General features: G+C 34.1%; 1 protein-coding gene and 1 long non-coding RNA gene across 3 annotated transcripts in view; one reads left to right on the top strand and one right to left on the bottom strand.

The window, feature by feature from the left end:
• LOC106729114 overlaps positions 1 to 23,005 on the top strand; it is a 507,053-nt gene that overhangs the window by 340,670 nt on the left and 143,378 nt on the right. The window lies entirely within an intron of this gene.
• On the bottom strand, positions 8,823 to 16,111 carry LUM (lumican). Its single transcript, XM_006180773.3, has 3 exons — positions 15,867 to 16,111; positions 12,584 to 13,469; positions 8,823 to 9,659 (listed from the first exon to the last, which is right to left on the bottom strand). Exons 2-3 carry the CDS (start codon positions 13,446 to 13,448, stop codon positions 9,505 to 9,507), a joined length of 1,020 nt encoding a protein of 339 aa, XP_006180835.1. The 5' UTR covers positions 13,449 to 13,469; positions 15,867 to 16,111; the 3' UTR covers positions 8,823 to 9,504.

Genomic DNA, 23,005 nt, shown 5'->3' with positions numbered 1-23,005 from the left:
CAGAAATATACTCACCTTTTTTTTTCTTCTAAATATTTTTAAATTTTGTGGGTGACATCACTTAATCTGTTTGGAATTGATTTTGTGGGTGAGAGGGAAAATTCAAGTTAACGTTTTTTCTTTGTGGATTTTCAATTTTCCCAGTTATTTTTATTGACTAGTTCCTACCCTCCCTATTGGTATGCAGTGTTATCTCTCATATATCAAATTTCCATATAAATGAGAATATGGATATATATTTTCTATTCTATCCTATTGATCAGTTTTTCTATTCTTTGTCAGTACCACACTATCTTAATTATTTATATTGTCCTGTTGTTGGACAAGCCCACCATCATTTTTCATCAGATGTGTCTTGGCTATTCTTGGTTTATTGCTTTTCTACATAAATTTTAGAATCAGTTGAGAAATTCTCAAAACGACCTACACTGGAAGTCCCTTTTCTTCTCCTTCCACGTATCAGTTCTCCTCTAGTGTTTCAACCTCTGCAGGTAAAGGCAACTAGCAACTAGTTATCAGAGTCCCATGCCCAGCATCACAGAACATAAAGAAATGGTATTAGACCTGAGATTCAATAAGTAAATAAATGCTAATTTCTCTTACTAGTTCTAATAATGTATCTGTAGAATCTTTTGTTTTCTATGTAGGTAATCTTATGATCTGCAAAAATTTAGAGTTTTATTCTCTTCTTTTAATTCTTAATGCAGTCCATTCTTTTTATTTTTCCATTGAGCTAGCAAGGTCTGCCAAGAAAATGCTGAACAGAAATAGTGATAATGAACATATTTTTCATTTCATATTTTAAAGGAAATCATCCTTTTTCAAATTAAATATTTATTACATTAATTTCCAATTCAGTAGCATGATTAAAGCCTTAATAAATTATTATTGAACTACTCATATCATAGATTCAACTTATTTTGATACACAATTTTCACTGTTATTTGTATAATATAATAATTATTTATTTTGTCTTAACGTGTGTTTTGTCTGATATGATTAGAGTTACACCAGATCTCATACTAGTATTTACCCCATATGTCTTTTTCTGCCTTTTTACATTTTCCTTTTCCCTGTTATTATGGCAAGCCATATTTTTTTAGCTGATGAATTCAGTGTTACTGTGAATGTTGATATACTGACACTCAGTTCTACCATCTTAACTTTATTTCTGTCTGTTTAAAAAAATTTTTTTCCTCCTTTGTCTTTTTAAGTTTGATTTATTAAATCTTTCTTTTTTTTCTTAGTCAGATTATATATATTGGGTCTTAATTTATAGATTTTAAAGATTTTTCTTACTTTTAAAATTTTACTGTGCGAAATTATCTTAGGAAAATAAAACAATAGGCTGACACCTTTCTTTAATTAGAAAGGGCTTAAAACATGTTCATTTATCTTTCTTTTACTAATTTACATACTTTTACATATCAATTATATATAATATTTCTACTGTCCTTTTTAAAAATTACATAAACATAACCATTATAATTTGATATTTACTATGCTTTATTTCTCTAAAATTTTGTCATTTAACTTGTTCAATTTTTTCTTACTCTTTAAACAGTTCTTCTGAGATCATTTTCCTCCTTGAAGACTATTTTTTAAAATATCTTAGGTGGTAAACCATACATGTCTTTATTTTGAAATAGTTTTTTAATTAATTTTCACAAATATACATATTATCAGATTTTTACTCCCAAGTACTTGAAGATGTTATACCACCATCTTCTGACTTCCATTTTTCTTTTTTATGGAGATTTCTGCTATCATTCTAACTGATGTTTCTTTGTAAGTAATTTTTCCTTCTTGGATTAATGGATTCATCTGTTTTAATCAGTTCTAAAAAATTCTCAGGTGTTAGCTTTTAAAATATTTTTTTCTCCTGCATTTTTTCAATTCTTTCTTTATAGGTCTCCTCTTAGATTTATATTAAAAATAAGTATTCTAGCTTTCTTAATTCTAAAAGTCACTTTTTTGTTGTTTTCTATGTTTTTATCTCTTTGTAGCATTCTTTAAAGCTTTTCCACTTATATATCTTACATATCATTAATTTTCTCTCTAACCATATTTAATATGTTCTTTATTCATTGAACTTGTTTTATCAAGTGTACCTGTTTTGCTAAAACTCCCTATTTATTTCAACATTTATATGTTGCATTTCTAAAATTACCATTTGTTTCTTTATTTCCAATTTTTTTCCTATTTATTAATTTTTTACAACCATAGTGATTTTTTTACAACAATAAAATTCACGTTTCCAAAGTGTATAATTCAGTGGGCTTTTTAAATTTTATTCACAGAATTGTGCAGCAATCATCAATGTCCAATTTTAGATTTTTTTTAATATGGTAAAAATATATAATATTGAATTTACCATTTTAATCATTTTTAAACACACACTTTGGTAGTGTTAATTATAATCACATTGTTGTGCAGCAAATTTCTAGAACATTTCCATTTCACACCACTGAAACTCTATATCCATTAGACACTAATTCCCCCACTCTCCTGCCCCCAATACTTGGTAACCACATTTCTACTTTCGGTTTCTGTGATTTTAGATATTTCATATGAGTGGAATTATACTGCATATGCCCTTTTGTGACTGGTTTATTTAACTTACATAGTATCTTCAAAGTTTGTTCTTATTCTAGAATGTAACAGAATATTCTCCCTTTTTAAGGCTGCATAATAATCCATTGTATGTATATACCACATATTCATTAACTATTTATCTATTGATGAACATTTGGGTTCCTTCCATCTCTTGGCCTTTGTGAATAGTGCTGCAGTGAACATGAGTATGCAAGTATCTCTTCAAGATCCTGCTTTGAATTCTTCTGGATAAATACTCAGAAGTAGGATTACTGGATCATATGGTAATCTTATTTTTAACTGTATGAGGAGCCTCCATACTTTTTTCCAAAATGGCTGCACCAGTTTACATTCCTACCAATACTGCACAAGGGTTTCAACTTCTCCACATCTTTAATGACATTTTTCTTCTCTGTTCTTTTGAAAATAACCATCCCAATGGGTATGAAGTAGTATCTCACTATGATTTTGTTTTGTATTTCTCTAATGATTAGTGATGCTGAGCATCTTTTAATGTGCTTATTGGTCATTTGTATGTCTTCATTGGAGTAGTCTATTCTTTGATTATTTTTAATCAAGTTATTTTGAGTTTTGTTGTTATTGTTGAGTTGTAGAAGTTCCTTTTGCATTTGGATATTAACTCCTTATTGGATATATGATTTACAATTATTTTCTTCCATTCCATAGGTTTTCTTTTCACCTTATTGATAGTTTCTTTTGACACACAAAACTTTTTAAGTTTGATGTAATCACATTGGTCTATTTTTTATTTTTTATGTCTGCTTTTTTTTGTCACATTCAAAAATTATTGCCAAATCTAATTGTCTTTTTCCCTGTTTTTTTTTTTTTCTAGGAGTTTAACAGTTTTAGATTCTATATTTAGATCATTAACCCATTTTGAGTTAAATCCTGTATATGGTCTAAGATAAGAGTACAATTTCATTCTCTAGTTTGTGGATATTCAGATTTTTCCAGCACTTTTTATTGAAGAAATTGCTGTTTCCTCATTGTGCAGACTTGGCGCCCTTTGCCAAAAAACATTTAGCCATATGTGTAAGGGTTTATTTCTGGGTTCTCTATTCTCTTCCATTGGTCTGTACATCTGTTTTTATGCCAGTACCATATAGTTTTAATTACTGTTGCTTTGTAGTATTTGTAGTGTGTGTGAGAATTAAACTCTCTTCTTCTTCAAAATTGCTTTGATGAGTTGAGGATGCTTTGAGGATTCCATACAAATTTTTTGTATATGGTGATTAGTGAAGGCCACTCTATGCAGATGTCTCTGTTGGTTGAAGATCAGAGTGAAGTATGGAAAACCATGTATACAGCTGGATCACAGGCAGAGACAAATGCAAGAAACCCAGACTAAGAATGTATTTGGCATGTTCAATAAGCAGGGAGACAAATATGGTTGGAGAGGAGAGGGCAAGAAGAGTGATAAGAGAATGAGACCTTGAAGGTCGTGGTAAGGGCTTTATATTTTAAGTGTGTTGAGAAGATACTTCAAGTATATAAGATTGGGGTAGGACATAATCTGTCTTATCTTTTTCAAGACTCATCCTGACCTTTCTTTGACAGTAAACTATCAGATTCCATTCTTAAATACACTTTGAAATTCACAAGGAAGTTATTGCCTTAGTTCAAGAGAGATGTTAGTGGACTGGACCAGTAGTGGCAAACAGTCAGATTTGTGACATATTTTGAAAGTCTAGCCAGAACTTATGTTGACAGATTAAATAAGAGGAAATAGATTGATACTCCTATATCCATTACCCCAAGTTTTAAGGGAGAGAATGTTCTATTAAAAATAGACTTAATAGAGAGAAGTGGATGAACCCTGTGAATTAAAATAAACTGAACTATTTTGCATAAAGTTAAAGAGACCAAAACAGAAGCAATTGTACTGGAGCTTGCCAGGAACGAGTTGGGTCAAGATTGACCTTCATGACACATTCCTCCTCACCAGTCTGATTCCAGGAACTCTATTCAGAAGTTACCACCAGATTCTGTGTTTTGTCAAGGTGGGAAGAGGGAATTTAAAGACACACATATAAACACATCTAAGCACCTCTTGATGCCATGGGACTTTACCAAGTTAAAACATGTACTCTGACAGTAGAAATCTGGCCTCAGATGAGGTTATAACACTTAAAATATGTCTGACCTTACATCCCAGTTTTTCTTTTCTGTTAAGTAGGAGTGTACCATATAGGTATTATTTAAGCTAAAATAATACATAAAATACATTACCTGAAGTATCTAATATGTAATAAAATTTAAATAAATATTATTACAATTAAGTCTCTTCTCCAAAAAGGCTTATCAGCCAATTAAAATCACCACTTCCCCTCCGTCCCCTTATCCTTTCAGGCAGGCCATTTTTCTGCATAGTAGGTAGCACTACCTAACATCAAGTCACAGAGTATGAATTTATCCACTTAATGTTTGAATTCTTTATGAATGTTAACTTTGTGAGGGGAGTGATTTGTTGGTCTTATTCACTACTGAATTCCAAATGCCTACACCATTCCTGGAGTAGAGTAACAGCTCCATGAATCTTTGTTGAATGAATTAATGGAAAAGTTACAGGTGGAGGCCCAACAGAGGGAGTCGTTCATTCTCACTTAGAACTTTGATGAAGAATTTTCATTTTTATGATAAAGGGTACTAATTTTGTCTGAGGAGGTTCAGAGCAATTTATGGCAAAAGAACAGAGTAGTTTAAGGTGAGTGTGAAAGATGTATAGGTATTTCCAAGTAGAAAGAGCCTAAAGAGGTCCCAGGAAGAAAAGACAGAGTTTTCATAGACACCAGAGCAAAACCAGCTGCAAAATGATAAGTATGGTTGCACTGTCGAGTGATTAAATATGATGCAGTGGGACCTGGCAAGCCTGGTAAGAGACGAGGCTCTCAAGGTAACCAAAGACCAGATCGCGTGGGACATCTGATAATCCTGGGTGACTTGTATGCTGCATTTGGAGCCTGGGTCTCATCTTGAAAATGATGATGCATTTTTGAATAGTTTTAAGCAAGTAAATAATAAAGGACCAAGTTTACATACTAAGAAACTCACTCTGGTAACACTGTAGGTGACAAAGTTAGTTAGGCAAAACATGAGAGTCTTCAGAAATCTAGATGAAAATTGAGCAAATCTTAAAGCAGTGGTAGTGAGAGTAGAAAAGGGTTTATTTGAGACATAATTTATAGGTTAAGTAGCTCAGGCTCTTAAGTATTTTTAAAACACAGAATGCATTCTCTTTTATAGAATAGCAGTTACATTTTAAGGGGACAAGACACACAATGTAGGTGATACTCTGTGGGTCAATCAAAACGTGAAAGAGGAGACACTACACAGTAGATGTGGAACCCTGGGGTTATCAAAGTGAGACGAAGATGCTTGGGACCTCACTCATTTTATGTTGCCTAAATTTCTGCTTTTCTGCACATACCCTATAGTTCAATTTCTTATACCTTATTAGGAAACAAAATCTACTGAATGTACGTGTGAATAAATAAATATACCTGGCTAGTATTTTAAAAATTCATTTAAATTTATTTCGTATACTTATGGTATGTGCATATCTACCTTAAATTTTGTAACACTGTTATTTTATATGCATTTTTAGTTCCTAGTAGTAAAGTTGTCTTAGAGCTCACTTTAACTCAAATGAGCATTTTCTTTTACTTGTGAGTAAAATATTGAGCAAGTATGCATGACGGTTGCAAAATCCAACCAAAGAAAAATCTAAGGCCATCATTATGATAAAATTACAGCTATAGAAAAAAACTGGAAGTCCAAACTTAAAAGATCACAAAGGAAAAAAATTCATGGCCCTTTGTAAAACCAACCTTTTAAACTCTCCAGGATTTCTGAAAACAGCTATTACCAGTTGGAGAACTTTTAACTAAGAAATCAACATTCCTCTGGTTCATTTAGTGGTCTGTCTTCCATCTGTATTTTTGTACTTATTAGGGCACAATAATTCCTCACAAACCTCAAAGCCCTAGTACATCATAGTTCTCCTTTACCATAAAGGCATGACCTAGCCTTGATTTTCAAATGGAGATGTGGAAGGACTTTTTTCATTTTCCAGGAGCAAGCAGGATGCGCCTCTTCTCCAGCTTTGCCCTGGAGAGATGAGGTCTGGCCTCTAGAAAGGGGACCTGTCCCCAGACAGGATCTAACTAACACCTTCCTCAGATGCTACTACAGGAAATGTCACTGTGTACTTAATTTGGTCCTTGTCAACCAACATTAACCATGAGGGAATTTGCTGTTTTAAGAGTTATAGTTTTGCTATTTAGGCTGAGGGATAAAAAATGACTTTGGATTGTGATAAAGTAAAGACTTTTAAAGATGTAGACTGTCAGCTGAAAAGATGTTTTTTCTAAGTGATATAGAGACAAAGCTTGTTTAAGCCTAAAACATTCTTTCTAAAAAAATTTACGGCACATTCTCTACTACCTAGTTGAGAGTAAATTTCAAAGGATTGACGGTGATTTTTTATAGAGAGGGCAAGAATAAATTATTTTCATTTCTTCTATATTACAGTTTTATTGGGAGAAAATAGGTTTTAAGTTTATATGGAGAAATGACCTGAAAGTACTATCACAGCTCAAGGAACTTACCTTTATGTGGAAAAGACATGATGATCAAAAATGCATGGTGTACTTAATGTAATGTGTGGGTCAGTCATCAGCCAATCTGTGCAGTCTCAATGGAGAATAGTCCTTTGATGACAGGCCACTTTACCATAAGACAGGGTTCACTAAAAATGTTGTTAAAACATATGATGCTTTCAAGAGACACTGCCTTTGTTTGAGGCACATTTGAGACTATATATTCACTCATACGGGATGAGTGTTATCTTTGGATGTGCAACATCTGGCTCTAAACATATGCTTTAGTATTACCTAGGTAAGGTAGAAGTTAATTATATTTTTCATTGTATAGAGTCAAGGATACTCATAATATAAAAAGCTGAAAACTTTCTGGATTATAAACTCTAACCCTATGTTACAAATATATTGGTTTCAAGATAAATTGATCTTTTAAATCTCATTTTCAGAAACATTTATATATATTCAACATTTTTAGTGCTGGAAGTTATCCACCATTTTGCTTACAACCAACTAGTAGTTGCTGAGATCTTACACTTCCTTTTTATTTAATGGAAAATCATTGCAAAAAGTCAGTAAAACCAACAGGAACGGGAATAAATGACAAATATCCAAGGATATTGTGAGATTTAAGTACTGTAACATTGTGGTTTATAAGAAATATATATTTGGTCATCTTAATGTATATTTAGTCTTTCTTACGTGTATTTAGTCTTTGTCCAAGGTTCGGCTCACAACTCCTAAAACTTTTGAAATTTCCTGAGTAAGAGCAATAAAGGCATCTTTTGTTATGTTATTGAAGGGACTTCAGAAAGGATGGGGGACTGGTTGCGGAGTGACCCAACCCTGTGATTAGAAGGGTCTGAACATTCAGTTCCTTCCCCACACCTCCCAGGTGAGATTGAACTCAATTGCCAATGGCCAGTTGTTTAATCAATCATGTCTATGAAATAAAGCCTCCACAAGAACCCAAAAGAACAAGATTCCGAGAGCTTTCATCGCTGAAACTGTGGAGATTTGGGGAGAGTGGCGCACACTTGGAGAGAGCAAGGAAGCTCAGCACCCTTTCCCCATACCTTGCCTTATGTAGCTGTTCCATCTGGCTGTTCCCGAGTTGTAACATTTTATAATAAACACATAATCTAGTGAGTAAATAAGTTTTCCTGTTCTATGAGCTGCTCTAGCAAATTCATCAAGTCCAGGAAGGGAAACTCTGGGGAAACTTTATAACCAGTTGGTCAGAAGTAGAGGTTACAACCTGGGCTTTCAACTGGCATCTGAAGTGGGGAGGGAGAGCCATCCTGCAGGACTGAACCCTTAACCTGTACAATCTGACACTGTCTCCAGGTACCTAGTGTCAGAACTGAGATGAACTGCAGGACACAATTGGGATCTGCACACTTTTAAGTACATATTGTAAAATATCTTTAAAAACTTTATAAGTTTTTACAACTTTACAAGTGGATGCTAGAAGCAGACTATTTAGTGAAAAATTCTATTTAACAGTAAAATTATTTCAGGCTAGAGATATTTTTGAGTTCTAATCTATTATTTTATCTGCTTTTTTACATGAGAGATACGAATTTCACAAGAAGCCAAACACAGTGATGCCATTTGCTATGTTTTATTTTGGTATTAGCTTGTTAAACATAACATGCAAATAATCAAAAAGAAACATACACATGACTTAGAATGAAAAAAATAATTCTAGAAAAGAAGAGTTTCACTAGGTAAGTATATTAAATTCATGACACTAAAAATACAGCTTTAAGTGTATATGGCTTCATGAATTTTGTCTAATAGTTTGCAAAATCATTGGTCTGGAAATTTACCACCTATTTTTCAGCTAAACAAATTTGAACATTAAAATTTGAACCTTGAGATAATTTGTTTTAAGACAGGAAACGTTCATATGTATGTAACCATGCTTTTTGGCACATTAAGTTAAAGTTTAGGAATGAAAAAACTTGGCTGACTTCCATGAAACCAGTAAAAAGCTTTGCACATCATTTGACAGTAAGGATGTAGAAAACACTAAATTTACAAAGAAAGCATTAAGTTTGTTTTCTATATGTGTGTATGTGTCTGTGCTTGTGATGAAATAGGCCTGCCTTTCATCTCTCCTTTTATAAAAGTAGTCAAATGTTTACAAAACATTTTCCCTCAGAATTTGAAATTCAAGGAATAAACAACAACAACAAAATGAATACTATAAAACTGACACACAAATAAACATAACCATAAAATGCTGTTCGAGGATATACCTCAACATAACTGGAATTAGTAGATACTAATTCACAGTGATTTCGTTGGCCACACGTAGACATTCGTACATATCAGGAGGCAGACTGGTGTGGGTGAGGCGATTGCCGTCCAGGCGCAAGTGTTTGATCTTGGAGTAGGATAATGGTCCCAGGATCTTACAGAAGCTTTTTACTTCAAACTCTGAAAATTAAAGAATGAAAAACATCAATCATTTTTTTTAGTACATGAGTTTGGAAAAAAAATCATTTAAAAAAAGGTCAGATCTCTAATTTTATCTATCTCACTCATTTGATGTATCTTTGAACTTGGAACTACTAAAGGAATATTTCAGACTACCACATAGCCCAGCAGTATTTAGTACAGAATACCTATGATAGGTCAGGAAACTTAATAGAATTTTTCAAACGGAATATATTTAAGTTCTTGATTTAAAAAGACTTGATTTCAGAAAGACATTCAGTGAGTGTGTCATATTATCTAAGCATTGTTTTGAAACAGTCTAGCCTGAAGAAATCTAATATTAGTGCTGTTGTATAAACAAGCTCACCAGTGTAAGCACCCTAGGTTTCTGCATCTTAAAATAGACGACCTCTGAAGAATTTTCCAACAACCACACTTCATGACATGATTATAAACTCCAAAGCAAAACGCAGATCCTGGGATGCCCACCATCTCAGCCCATGTCCTTTTCTTTTGTGGTCAAAAAGCTGCCACAAATGAAAAACTGATTTAGTTTTTAATGGACACAAAGACTGACAGTAGACTGCATAATCTATGTATGTGCATAGAAACTGCCTACGGGTGCCCAAGTCATTTCCGATGAACCTCATCTGGCCCTTTATCTTGTCATTTTAACCTCTTTCGTTCTCAGACTCTAGCAACAATGATTCTAGTGGAAGCCCAAACACACTGCAGTTATTTCCTCTAAAATGTTGTCTTAAATAACTCATCAGTCATATTCCAGGGATCTTGCATTTGATACCTACCTCTGAGAAAGTATGGAACAATGGAGAAAACATGGATTAGGTCTGTTTTAGCTTTCTACCTCTGCCATTTACCATCTGGAACGTTTATCTGATCTTCTTGTTAGAAGTGAATATATCTATCACACTGTGCGGCATGAATTACGTTCATTAAGGTATGTAAAATACTTCACAACACTGCTAGCACATATTATGTACTAAATAATTATTGGTGCCCTTTTGATTTTTTCTGTTTTACAAATTGCCTTACATTAAGAACATTTGTGATTAGGCTAATGCTAAAAGTTGCAAGTTTGAAATATGAGAAAGTTTTTTTGCCGTATACTTTCTAATATTAGAGAAACATTAAGGGGTTCTTTTTATCTTAAGATAATGTGGGAAGTTGGTGTGCATAATTATTATGCAGCAAAACAAACTAAGGTGAAGACTCACACGCAAAGTGAAAGGGCAAGAGTCCCTGAAATGTGGATAACTGAATGTCAAGGAGATGGAAGAAGTGAACGTAACTACTCATTTTCATATGGCTGTATGTGTTGGGCACTGTGGTTTCAGTCTCGGCCTGGCACTGAGTGGCTGTTGGCATTTCTCCCATAGACCACCTATCTTATCTCTTACACTGGCTCATTATGTTTTTACTAATGCAATGAAAAAACAGGTCTTTCCCTCTCAAATGCTCCTGCATCTGTATCTCTCCCATTTTTTTTTTTTTTTTTGTCTCAGAGTAGGAGGTAGTCTTGCTCCTGTGACTAACCTCTACCCACCAAGTCTAATGGATTTCTTCAGCCTTTGAACATCTTAAATCCCATTAGCATTTTGGCCTGTCCGAACATCCTTCCTCTTAACCACAAATGTTTATAATGTGGAACCATATATTGCCACATAGTGAATTTTCTCCTGGAAACAACTGTAAGGGTTTAGCTCTGATAGCTTGGCCATGTACTGTACGACAAGTAAGCTTTTCAGATACAAGAAAGAACGGGTAGCATTTCAGAGATGGCAGTCATGGTCTCCTTCATGAGAACACCCCAGCCCTACTAGGGGTTACATGAAGCTGTTGCAGAATTACAGCATATCATGTTAATAAGGCACACTGAAGCTTTTCTGATAAAAGTGTCAATGTCCTTACCCCATACGACAAGGGAATCAATTTTCATGGTACAAAGATGTACAATTTCAATAGATTATTTTGCAGATAAAATTGTCTACGGATGAATTGGTATTTTCCACCTGATTTTCCATCTTAAAAACTTTGTAAATTATAGGTTTTTCTCTTCTGCCAACTTCTGTTAAAGAGTACGGAATGGTAAGTGTCAATTTCCCATCTGAATCCCCGTAGAATTTAAATTGAAAAATTTCCCAGAAGACCAGAAGAGTGTATAAACAGCCCAAGTGGTTCAGGTCAAACTCCCACCCAGAGATGAATGAAAAATAAACTATGGCAGCAAGAGAAAGGTGGGAAAATCAAATGAGGTAAAAGGTTGTATATAAGAAAAGGGACTTTGTGATACTACTATGAAAATATTCCAAACCCTTATCATATTCCTCCTGAATCTTCCTTACAGTCCTCATAAGAACACCATGAAGACCACACACACCACAACAGGGATAACAGAGACAGATGATGGTCATGATAGCAGAGTAACATGGTGAGTCCCAGGTAAAGATGGCAGAGAAGACCACGTACGTGGGCTGCTCTGGGGACAAGCAGGAGAGATGTAAAAGCTACTGTTAACTGTGCCTTTTCTGGACTTGTTTTCTCCCTTAGCTAGATCTTGCCAATAAATAAATGTAGAACATAAATCAAAGTCATGGAGGAGGCAAATAATAACAGATAAACATCAAGAGATAACATAGCAGGATTCATTAGCCCAGAATATTAAATTTGAAAAAGTGAATATTTAAATTCTATGTGGTTAATGGTTTCTTATCTGAACACTCCAAAGAAAAGCCATATATGGGATGAGTAACTGAACTGGAATTCTTCTACATTCCAGAGAAATACGTTGTTGACATTTTCATTTTTTAAAAAATGGAGCCAGATGCCATATTTGTGTTGCACAACTTAGGCATTTAAAACCTTGAAGACACATCATTCAAAGAGAGGCACAGCTTTCTACTTACTTTCAAGTTCATTGACCTCCAGGTAGTAGTTTTCGAGGTTTTCATTGACAGTCGGTATATTTTTAAGCTTATTATAGGAGAGGTCCAGCTCCAACAGGGATGATAAATTGAAAGAATTTCCAGGTATCCCACTATCAGCCAGTTCGTTATGAGACAAACGCAGATACTGCAGCCCATTAAAACGCTTGAAATACTCATCAGGGATGTTGCTGATCTTGTTGTTGTCCAAGTAGAGAGTTAGAAGAGATACTGGGAGACCAGAAGGCAGTTTGGTCATCTGATTGAAGCTCAGATCAAGGTACTCGAGTCCCTTAAGACCTTTAAAGGCAGCTGAAACAGTATCCTCTTTCAACTGATTGTGCTGAAGGTGGATGAAGGTCAGGTTAACCAGTCCATCGAGGGAGCCAAGCTTCGAGATCTTGTTGTTTGTGAGCTGCAGGTCCACCAGAGACTTGGGAAGGGGGCCCACAGACTCTGTCAGATTGTTGTAATTTATATGCAGCTTCTTCAGTTGTTTCAGTTTAGAGAAAACTCTTCCTTTTATCTTGGAATTTTCTAGAAGGTTATGATCCAGAATGAGCCACTGCAGATCAGTTACATTTTCAAAGGCCTTGTCATCAATATGGTCAATTTGGTTATTCCGAAGGTAAAGGTACTTGATGCCAGGAGGCACCATTGGCACGCTTTTCAGTTTCAGCTCATCGCAATACATGGCGGATGGATAACTTTCAGGGCAGTTACATTCTGGTGCACAGTTTGGTGATGACCTCCCATATATCGATAGGGGGAAATCGTAATCTTCATAGTAGTAGCCATTGGCACCACCAACTAATGCCAAGAGGAGAGTAAACACACCTAGATTCATTTTTGGCAAATGTTTTGACTCCTAAATAAAGTGGAAACGTGTTATTACAAAATAGCATACTTTCAGGAAAAAATATAATTGAGAAGAAAAACAGTACATTAGCAAATGTGTATCTTATTATTTTTTCATGCTTTTTTAAGTGCACTAATGATGTCTTTTTAATTTGTGTTTAAGTATTAAGGTAAGGATGTACGCTTGCAACGTATGGAGAGGTGACCAGGTTCCAGGGCAGACTGTATACACTGGCGCCCCCTTCTGGGCGAGCCAGCCAGAGAGGTTGTTGCAGTCAACCTCTCTAGGTCCTTAATTAAATATCTTTCCCAAGAGGTTTCTGGGACATGCCTATTAACCACCATGTTAGAACATTGCTGCAGAACAGCCTTCAACCAGAAGAAACAAATATGAGAAGACAGTTGTAAACTGTACCTTCTACCCTGCTATTCAACATCATTAAAATGTCTCATTAGACAGATCCTAACTGGGAACATGGGCAGTCTGTGATTTTGTCTGGAGAAAAGCTGTTCTTATGTGTGTGTGGTGGGGAAGGTCGGGGCGGGGGGCACGTTCCTTTAAAAATGTCTTTATTGTTGATTCGGAGGAAGGGAAACAGAATTCCTGGTGGGGGTGTAAGTATTATTTCAACTTTTGTGTGACATGCTATACTTTTAAGCACATTACAAAACTGTGTTCCAAAATTAACATTTAATATATTAGTGTTAGTAAAGCTAATGTTTTTTAATCAAGGAAATGTGACAAACTCTAAAAATGTTTACACTGAGAAAAAATTCCACTGGTAGAGAATGACATTCTTTTCAAAATTTTGAATGAAAGTTTTCCTTTCTCTCAATAACTCACAAGTTGTCTACTTTCTTCATGTTAAAATTTAAGAAGGCAGGATTCATTTATCTGGATTTTAGTTCTCTCACAGAGTGGAAGTGGGAGAGATGTGGAAATTGAGGAAAGTCTGTATTAAAAAGTGACTAAGAGCCATGTAGGAAAGGATAAAATTGAGAAGGTAATTTAAAAACACTTCGTGACAGTGATCTTCTCATAGGAACTTGTTTCTAAGGTGGGGTTCAATGAAGTACATATTCAGTTGCTTGAAGCAGAGGGTCAGCAGTTTAGGTAAAGGGAAACAGGATATCAGAGTTGGGCTTTTGTAGAATGAAGGATTACAGCTGAGAAGTTGGTAACCCTGGGAGGGAAATCGTGAATGCGAAGCAGAAATCACATTCCAATAGATACCATAAAGTCAGATCTCTTCCAGCGAGAAACATGGTACAAGCTTTTGGGTCTAGGTAACGTGGGTTAGCAGGATTTTCTACTCTCAGGAATTTTAAACATCTTTGCTTTGCTTTAGCTTGAAATTATAAGGCACTTTATTCTAGCAGATGAAACACTCAAAAGGTCAGAATCACTCTGATGACTGATGTAATGTAACATGTAGCCAGATTCTTAGTAAATTATTCTCTAATATTATGATGGAGTCATTTAATTTAGTTGACAGGACTTAGCCATGAGAACAATTACAGAGTGCTAACATAATTATAAAATCCTTCATAAGTTACAGTATGTTAATGTTGTAAGGATTTGTCTTGCTTCATTAATAAGCTTCCACCTTATTTTAATTCAGTATACACCAAAATAGACATGGTAACTATAATGTGAGTATTGACTAGTAATGAAAAATGCTTCCATATTTTTTGGCAGAGTGAAAACAAGGACTCTGAATTCAAAGAGAGTTTGTAACTGTATAATGACTCCACTATGAAGCAAAAACACACTTTACTTTTCCCAAGTCTTTTCAAATACCTGTGGCTATGAAGGAAATGCTTTTTTTTTTCCTCAAAAAGTAAATCATGTTTCCCAGAGTTTTTTTTTAAAACATGTTTCTGTTTCTTAAGACATACATCCAAAACCCAAATCTATTAAATTAACAAAATAGAAATAAAAAATTCATAAATGTCTAAATCCTTTAGCTCACATTTTATAACAACACAAAATGTTTATGGCAAATTGTAACAAAAGATAACAACATACTTGTTGCAAAATATTTTGAATACTGATTAAAATGGCCTTTCTTTGCTCCAAAGTTAGCTTCTAATAATACTAACACAAATAGCTAAATAGCATAAAATAGCAAACATTTTAAATGCCATACTTTTTCACTGTGTCTAGTGTTGTCATTCCAACAATGAAACTTTTTATAACTTCCTTTGCTAAGCAATGCAGTAAATACTGTATAAAATTTATCCAAATCCATAAATCATGGAAAGTATATTAAGCAAAATGTGAAAGTAAATGCTCAAAATTGTGGATTTGCTGTTGAATAGCTCTGGAATTTTTCCTGTCCCTGTTACAATAAACACTGTCCCAAACAGTCAGCATCCCCAGTGCTATAGTTAAAACAGCGCTTACCTTACTGTCTTGACACTGCTTTCGTTAATTCTTAAAGCAGATGCACTATGGACAAGAATCCACCAATATATGCTGTAAACTCTGTCAGGACGGAACTGGCTGCCAGATTCTTAGTGATACAAGAGCGGAGGGGGGGAGGGAAACCCAGCCCAGTCACGCCAGTCTCTGAATGGAGTTATGTCATTGTGGGGTTCTTGTGGTGTGGCATGGAACACCCCGCTCTCTAACGAAGTGCAGGTGGACTTGGTGAGCAAGGACAGCCCAGCTCAGTCCCTATGGAATAAGAGAGAGAGATACATGCTTAACTAGCCCAAATACCATAGCTTTTAACCAGAACTGGAGTTCTGCTGCAAGTGAGACATCTACAGTGAGAACATTTCTCTTACAGAGCCCTCTCCTTCCATAGCTGTGGCAGCAATTAAATGCAATTCTCTCAGCCAAATACCATGTCCATCTAAAGGTCTCATAAATCATAAAGAGAATGAACAATTTCCGGAAAATGCAAGTGAGCCGACTCAGAGGAATTGAATCCTTCTTTGCTCATTACCCTTGAAATCTATATTGATTTACTTGGACAAACTAAATTTTTGGTCAAGAGGGAAACACGTTAGTTTCTAAAATATTAAAATGTTTCATGTATCCTCTGATACAAATGATAAATACCAACATTTTCAGTTTGCTTATGTTAAGCAGACTCGTTTTATGCTATTCAGGTCTGGAACCAATCAGTAATATTCTGCCTGTTTCTTATTTTGTGGATTTAATTTAGGAATTCATCCAAAACCTCACTTGGGGATAGTATTCTATAGCTTACTGCCAAAAAGCATAAAAGAACATGAAAAAAATGTATACTAAAAATATCACAAAGTAATAATTTTTCACTCTGTCATTGCATGCTAGCAATATTTTTCTTTCAAACGTAAAAGTTATGCTTAATTGTAATCTCCCAAAGGCCTGGTTTGATATATCTTTCCTTATCATTTCCTGATGCATGCTTCTAGAAAATGAGAGATCTACTCAATTCCTTGTCTATTCCATTTTGTGATTGTATCAGCTTTATTTGTAGGATTTTTCCCCAAAATTTTCATTTCCTCATGTTTATAAGAACTCTTAGAATCAGCTACTTTTAAGTTGCCACATGGTAAGATTTTTCCCTTTTAAAATAATTTAAATATGTTACTTTTTAGCTAGGAGACTGGTTGAAAGTCACTTAACTCTATGACTACTAATGCATTTATCTGAAAAATTAATATTAGAATAAATGCCTCATTTTTGTCAGAGAACTGTTAAACAAAAGATAATCTTCTTGAAAGTAATTCATAGAACTGTAAGGTGATTCATAGCGTAACATTTAAAGAAAATTTTAGAAAGGCTTCAGTTTAATAATAGAGGACATGAATACTTACAAGAAATCAAGAAAAAAAAAAAAAAACAGACAGACAGACCCATCACACATAATGAGGTGATTCATTGTCAGAAGATAGTTAAAACAATTCTAAGCATTAACTTTAAGTGTGTCAAATTCTATAATCTGAGATTTCATTTGAAAAATTCCAGTTAGTTACTCCAAGGACTTTTCTTTATGAAGCAATAAATGTGTTGTGGTGCCTGCAATAGAGTTTAAATGTATTAAATTGGACTGAGCTTTTTGTGAAACTGATACTGTCCATGTATACTTTTTTTCTATAAAATTAGTTCTGTGAGACCAAAAATTGGATAATGTTGTGTATTTTAAAGCATATTTCTTTGGCCATTAGAAAGAAATTAAATTAATATTTATGATGTATCTACTTTTTTCCATGCTTTTTTCCTCAGAATTTTCACATATTTCTAAATTTAAATTTTGTGCTTTAAAATCCGTATAGATATTATTATCACATTTTCAAAGAAGTAAAAATGGAGACTCAGAAAGTCTAAATAATTTGCTAAAAGTCACCTAACAAGTAAATGGAAGAACAAAATCATGAGCATCTTCACCCATTGGAAAAAGGTTGGATAGGATGGCGCTGAGACAAGTTAGTTAATTCAATCAGTTTAAAATATTTTATAGGCACTATTATTATTTGTTGAGGAAAAGCTGAAATATTAACTTGGTAATAGTTTTTTAAAATGGAAAAAAAATTAGCTGAGCAGTAGTTTCTTTGTGCATTACACATTCAAAGTTACGCACACTTCCACAGGCACATTTTAGACTTTCTGGGTGAGATCTGAGCTTTCCATCCTGGTGAGTGGAGATCAGGTCCTTTGTGGTAATGGGTCATGGAGATTTCATCAGAATCTGTGTTAAAATGACTTAAGTTTTCCCCTCAGCCCACCAACTAGATTCCCTCTGTTACCTGAAACCAGCAAAGATAGTGAGGGACATTCTATTTCACCCTCCTGGTTCTGAATCCAACCCGGGACTTCTCAGAGCCCTCAGGCTCACCACAACTTGACTGTTCCCTCTGTCAACCATTCTGTAAAAGTATGACAGAGAAGTAGTAGTTGGAAAGTAGTAAACAGCCCAGACTTTGTGGAAAGAGAGATACAGATTAGAGACTTTCTCAAGCAACCTACCAGAAGTGAAAATGAAAAAATTATGTAATCTTGATAACTTTAATGTCATCTTTACAATGGGTGTGATGATTTCCGTAGGAAAACTTATGAGCATTAAAGGAAACGTGTATAAAGCCACTGGTGTAGGGCTTGGCATAATATGTGATTAATGCATTTAAATGCTTACTATTTTATAGCTATTTTAGTTATTCATGGAGTCACAGAACCACAGATTTGGAATGAATCTCAGAGATCATCTAATCAATGGGTTCTATGAAACCAATTCCCCAAGTTCTGCAACAGGTCTTTTCTTCTCACCTGAAGAGTTAAAGCCAATGTGTTACCAGTACTCCATCCAAACAAAGTGCAACTTTGTTTTCCCTTTGTGGTGATGAATGGTGTTCCATGTTTCCCTGTGCTCTGTGTATGTAGTGATGTATGACTGTGCATCTATCTACGTGGATAAGGGAAGTCATCTGAGAACATAGAATAGGGTAAATATAATGACAGTTTTCTGCTGGTAAAGGAGAAAGTTCTGTTCTTACCATTTTATACATTGGGGTTTCAAACTTGACTCTTCTTTTAGTATAAGTGTCATAAAGATTGTTTGTTTTAGCACATTTAGAATGTGCAGGGGAAAACAAGAGTTTTAGCACATTTGGAGAATACTTACAGGGGGAAAAATGAAAATTAATATTCTAGCCTAGAGATAACCATCTTTTGGTGTCTTGTCTTAGGGTGTGAGTGTGCAACCACACACACAACAGACATGTTGGTTCTCACAAAAAATATGAGAACATTATGCTTATAGTTTTGTAATTGTTTTCACGTAACAGTAAGTTGTGAATACTTTTCTATATCATTAAATGTTATTTTATAATGTCATTTTAATTAACTGTATTAAGTTCTACTATAATTATAATGTAGTTGTTATTTTTTAATATTACAATGAAACTTTGCTTTCTCTTATACTTTGCAAAGTGCTATCACATGCAATGGAATTTTATTTTTCAGATTGGCTGTACTGAATCTGTCTATTGTGCTTATCTCAATGGACACATTTTATTTATTTATTTATTTACTTATTTATTTTTAATTGAAGTATAGCTGATTTACAATGTTGTATTAGTGTCTGGTGTATAGCATAGTGATTCAGTTGTACATATATATTCATATTTCTTTTCACATTCTTTTTCATCATAGGCTATTACAAGGTATTGAATATAGTTCCTGTGCTATACAGAAGTAGGACCTTGTTGTTGATCTATTTTATATATAGTAGTTAGTATCTGTGAATCCCAAACTCCCAATTTATCCCTCCCTACCCCTTCTCCCGCTCTGGTAACCATAAGTTTGTTTTCTCTGACTGTGAGTCTGTCTCCATTTTGTAAATAAGTTCATTTGTGTCATTTTTCTAGATTCCACATATAAGTGATATCATATGATATTTTCTTTTCTCTTTCAGACTTACTTCACTTAGTATGACAATCTCCAGGTCCATCCATGTTGCCACAAATGGCATTATTTTATTATTTTTATGGCTGAGTAGTAGTCCACTATATAAATATACCACAACTTCTTTATCCAGTCATCTGTCGATGGACACTTAGGTTGCTTCCATGTCTTGGCTATTGGACATAGTGCTGCTATGAACATTGGGGTGCATGTATCTTTCTGAAATAAAATTTCCTCCAGATATATGCCCAGGAGTGGGATTGCTGGATCATATAGTTAAGTCTATTTTTAGGTTTTTAAGGAATCTCCATACTGTTTTCCATAAATGGCTGCACCAAACTACATTCCCACCAACAGTGTAGGAGGGTTCCCTTTTCTCCACACCATCTCCAGCATTTATTATTTATGGACTTTTTAATAATGGCCATTCTGACCAGTGTGAGGTGATGACTCATTGTAGTTTTGATTTTCATTTCTTTGATAATTAGTGGTATTGAGCAATTTTTTTTCATGTGCTTTCTGGCCATTTGTATGTCAACAGGCATATTTTAAATCAAAACACTGTTTTAATAGGTGGTTTATGTTTTCAAATCAGGTAGTAAAGGATCCGATTCTAATTTTTTTCTTCCCACACATCAATATTAATACCATTCATAATTTTAGCATTTCTTATGAACCATGGAACTATCTTTCATCTTCAGAGTCCTTATATGCATATGGATGTATATTTTTAAACTCATTCTCCAGTTGCTTCCATTTCTCTTGGCATCTTACCTGAAAAAAATATTTTTAGAATTATGAATAATAGAGTTTATTATATTTTTACATTAACTTGTTTGCATTGTAAAAATAATATATGTGAATGGTATAACATGCTGAAACATTTAACAGCATACAAGGATATAAAGTTAAATGTGAAATAATCTCTCACCTAACTGACTTTCTAATCTCACTCCCCAGAAGTAATCATTGTTTTAAATTTTATTACTCCAAGTATTTCACACACATTCTGTATACTCAACAAAATTTATTTCTCTCTCTCTCTCTTTTATCCTATATGCCTTGCACTTTTCACCTAGACTATTTATCTAATTTTGTCTTATTAACACATGTATCTCTGCATCATATTTTATTTAGTTACAGAGCACACTATTGAATGGGTATATCAAAAATTACTTATTTTTTTGCTCAGTGGCAAGCATTTCAGTGGCTTCAGTGTTTTCTGTTTGTTGTTTTCACTATTTAATTGTTATAACATTTAATGCTGTGTTGAGCAAATTTTGTGTGCTAGTGCAATATAGCTTTAGAAAAATTCCAAAAGTGAAATTTCTGGAGAAAAGTGCATTCACATTTTAAGACTTTGAAGTTATTGTCTAATTGTTGTTCTGATTATCACTCCCATCAATGGTATATGAGGATATATTTCCACCACTCATTCATGAATTTTGGATATGATCAAGCTTAAAATTTCTGTGATCTCATTGTTCAAGCTTTATTTATTAAATAATATTTGGTAGTGCGAGTCTCTTGTCTTTATTCCTTCAGATAACAATAATGAATTCATTGTGTGTTAACATAAGTAATATTTTTATAAAATGCCTATATTTTCCAAAATATATGTAGTGAGAGGAGAGAAATTATTTTATACTTTTGCAAATCTATTTAATAAATAAATGGCTTAATAGACAAGAACCGGATTCTTATAGCTGCTTCTTTGTTCCATCTGTTGTAGTAGTTGCTGTGTTTGATACATGTGTAGAAAATCTTGTCTCACTCAGATATTTACTTGGGAAAATAAGTACATTACCATATTTTTAAAAATAATTTCAATTACTCTTCTTTATTATTTTTTTAATTGAAGTATAGTCAGTTACAATGTGTCAATTTCTGGTGTGTACCCCATAGTGTTTCAGTCATACATATATGTACATATAATTGTTTCCAAGTTCTTTTTCACTATAGGTTACTACAAGATATTGAATATAGTTCCCTGTGCTATACAGAAGAAATTTGTTTTATACCTATTTTATATATACTAGTTAGCATTTGCAAATCTCGAACTCGCAGTTTATTCCCTCCCACCTCCTCTCCCCTGGTAACCATCAGTTTGTTTACTATGTCTCTGAGCCTGTTTCTGTTTTGTCAAATGTTCTTCTTTAATGAAAAGATCCAGCCTCAAAAAGTGGTAGTTTTTGAAAGGTTCTGTGTAATGTAGAACTTGAAATCGTATCAAAGAACATTTTTTACACTGATTTCTAAAGTTCTAAGTTCTGCTTGAGAGTTGAATTTTGTCAGCTATTGTCAGTTATTTTCCTTAAAGTGAAAGATGCATTTTGTTTTTTGAGACTATATGTGTGAAACACCCCAATTAGACAAACCATATTTTGTATAAGTCACATTTTCACTTAAAAATAATAGTCCATTAGAAAGTAGCTAGTTCAGGCAGAGTCGTCTATAGATTGTCCATTTTTAAGGCAAAAGTACAAGTAAGAAGATATGATATTAACTCAGTCTTCCTGTTTTGGATAAATCTTTATCTGGATGACTCACTGCATCATTGGAAAGTGGCTCACTATGATTTCTTTCACTGACTTTCCATCCAGCAGGCATTCAGCAATGTCACCTTCATATATCAGCTTTTGTGTGTACCTCTCAGCCCATGCAATATGCTTTTTCCAGTAAAATGCTCAGTGGCTTTTCCTTTCTAGTTTAAAAGATACAGTCAACCATTTTTGATGTTTAGAGTTTCTCACATCTACTGTTAAATATTTGGTTCATTTTTCTTTGAACTTTGATTAATTGGTCTCCAAATGATGCCACAACTCAATTGATACCATGAAACTATCTAAAATGTTCTGTTGCATAAGACAAAACAAGTTAGTGATATCTATAAAACCAAGATATAATATGGTTTTCATCATATTTTTGTTGCTTATTTCCATTTTTACTCACCTCCTTTGGAGTGGGTTACTTCTTCCCATGACTTAGAGAATGCTCTGATATGTCAATCTGGGGCAGTGCAGCTGTGGATTGAGAAAAAGCCTTGCATGTCCCTTGTTAACAACAATGAGCCACCTTGAAATACAAGAAAAATATATTGATTTTTATTTTATAGAATAAAACATCATATCAAAATACTAACAGTTTTA

Source organism: Camelus ferus, chromosome 12, assembly GCF_009834535.1.
Source record: "Camelus ferus isolate YT-003-E chromosome 12, BCGSAC_Cfer_1.0, whole genome shotgun sequence".
Classification (NCBI taxonomy): domain Eukaryota; kingdom Metazoa; phylum Chordata; class Mammalia; order Artiodactyla; family Camelidae; genus Camelus; species Camelus ferus.
Note: the sequence above shows the minus strand (reverse complement) of the source record. Positions and strands in the feature narration are given on the sequence as shown.

Coding starts and splice junctions, on each gene's coding strand:
- LUM (XM_006180773.3), bottom strand. CDS start 13,448: ATGAATCTAGGTGTGTTTACTCTCCTCTTGGCATTAGTTGGTGGTGCC. Junction 9,660..12,583: donor GGAGGTCAATGAACTTGAAA/GTAAGTAGAAAG, acceptor TTTAATTTTCAG/AGTTTGAAGTAAAAAGCTTC.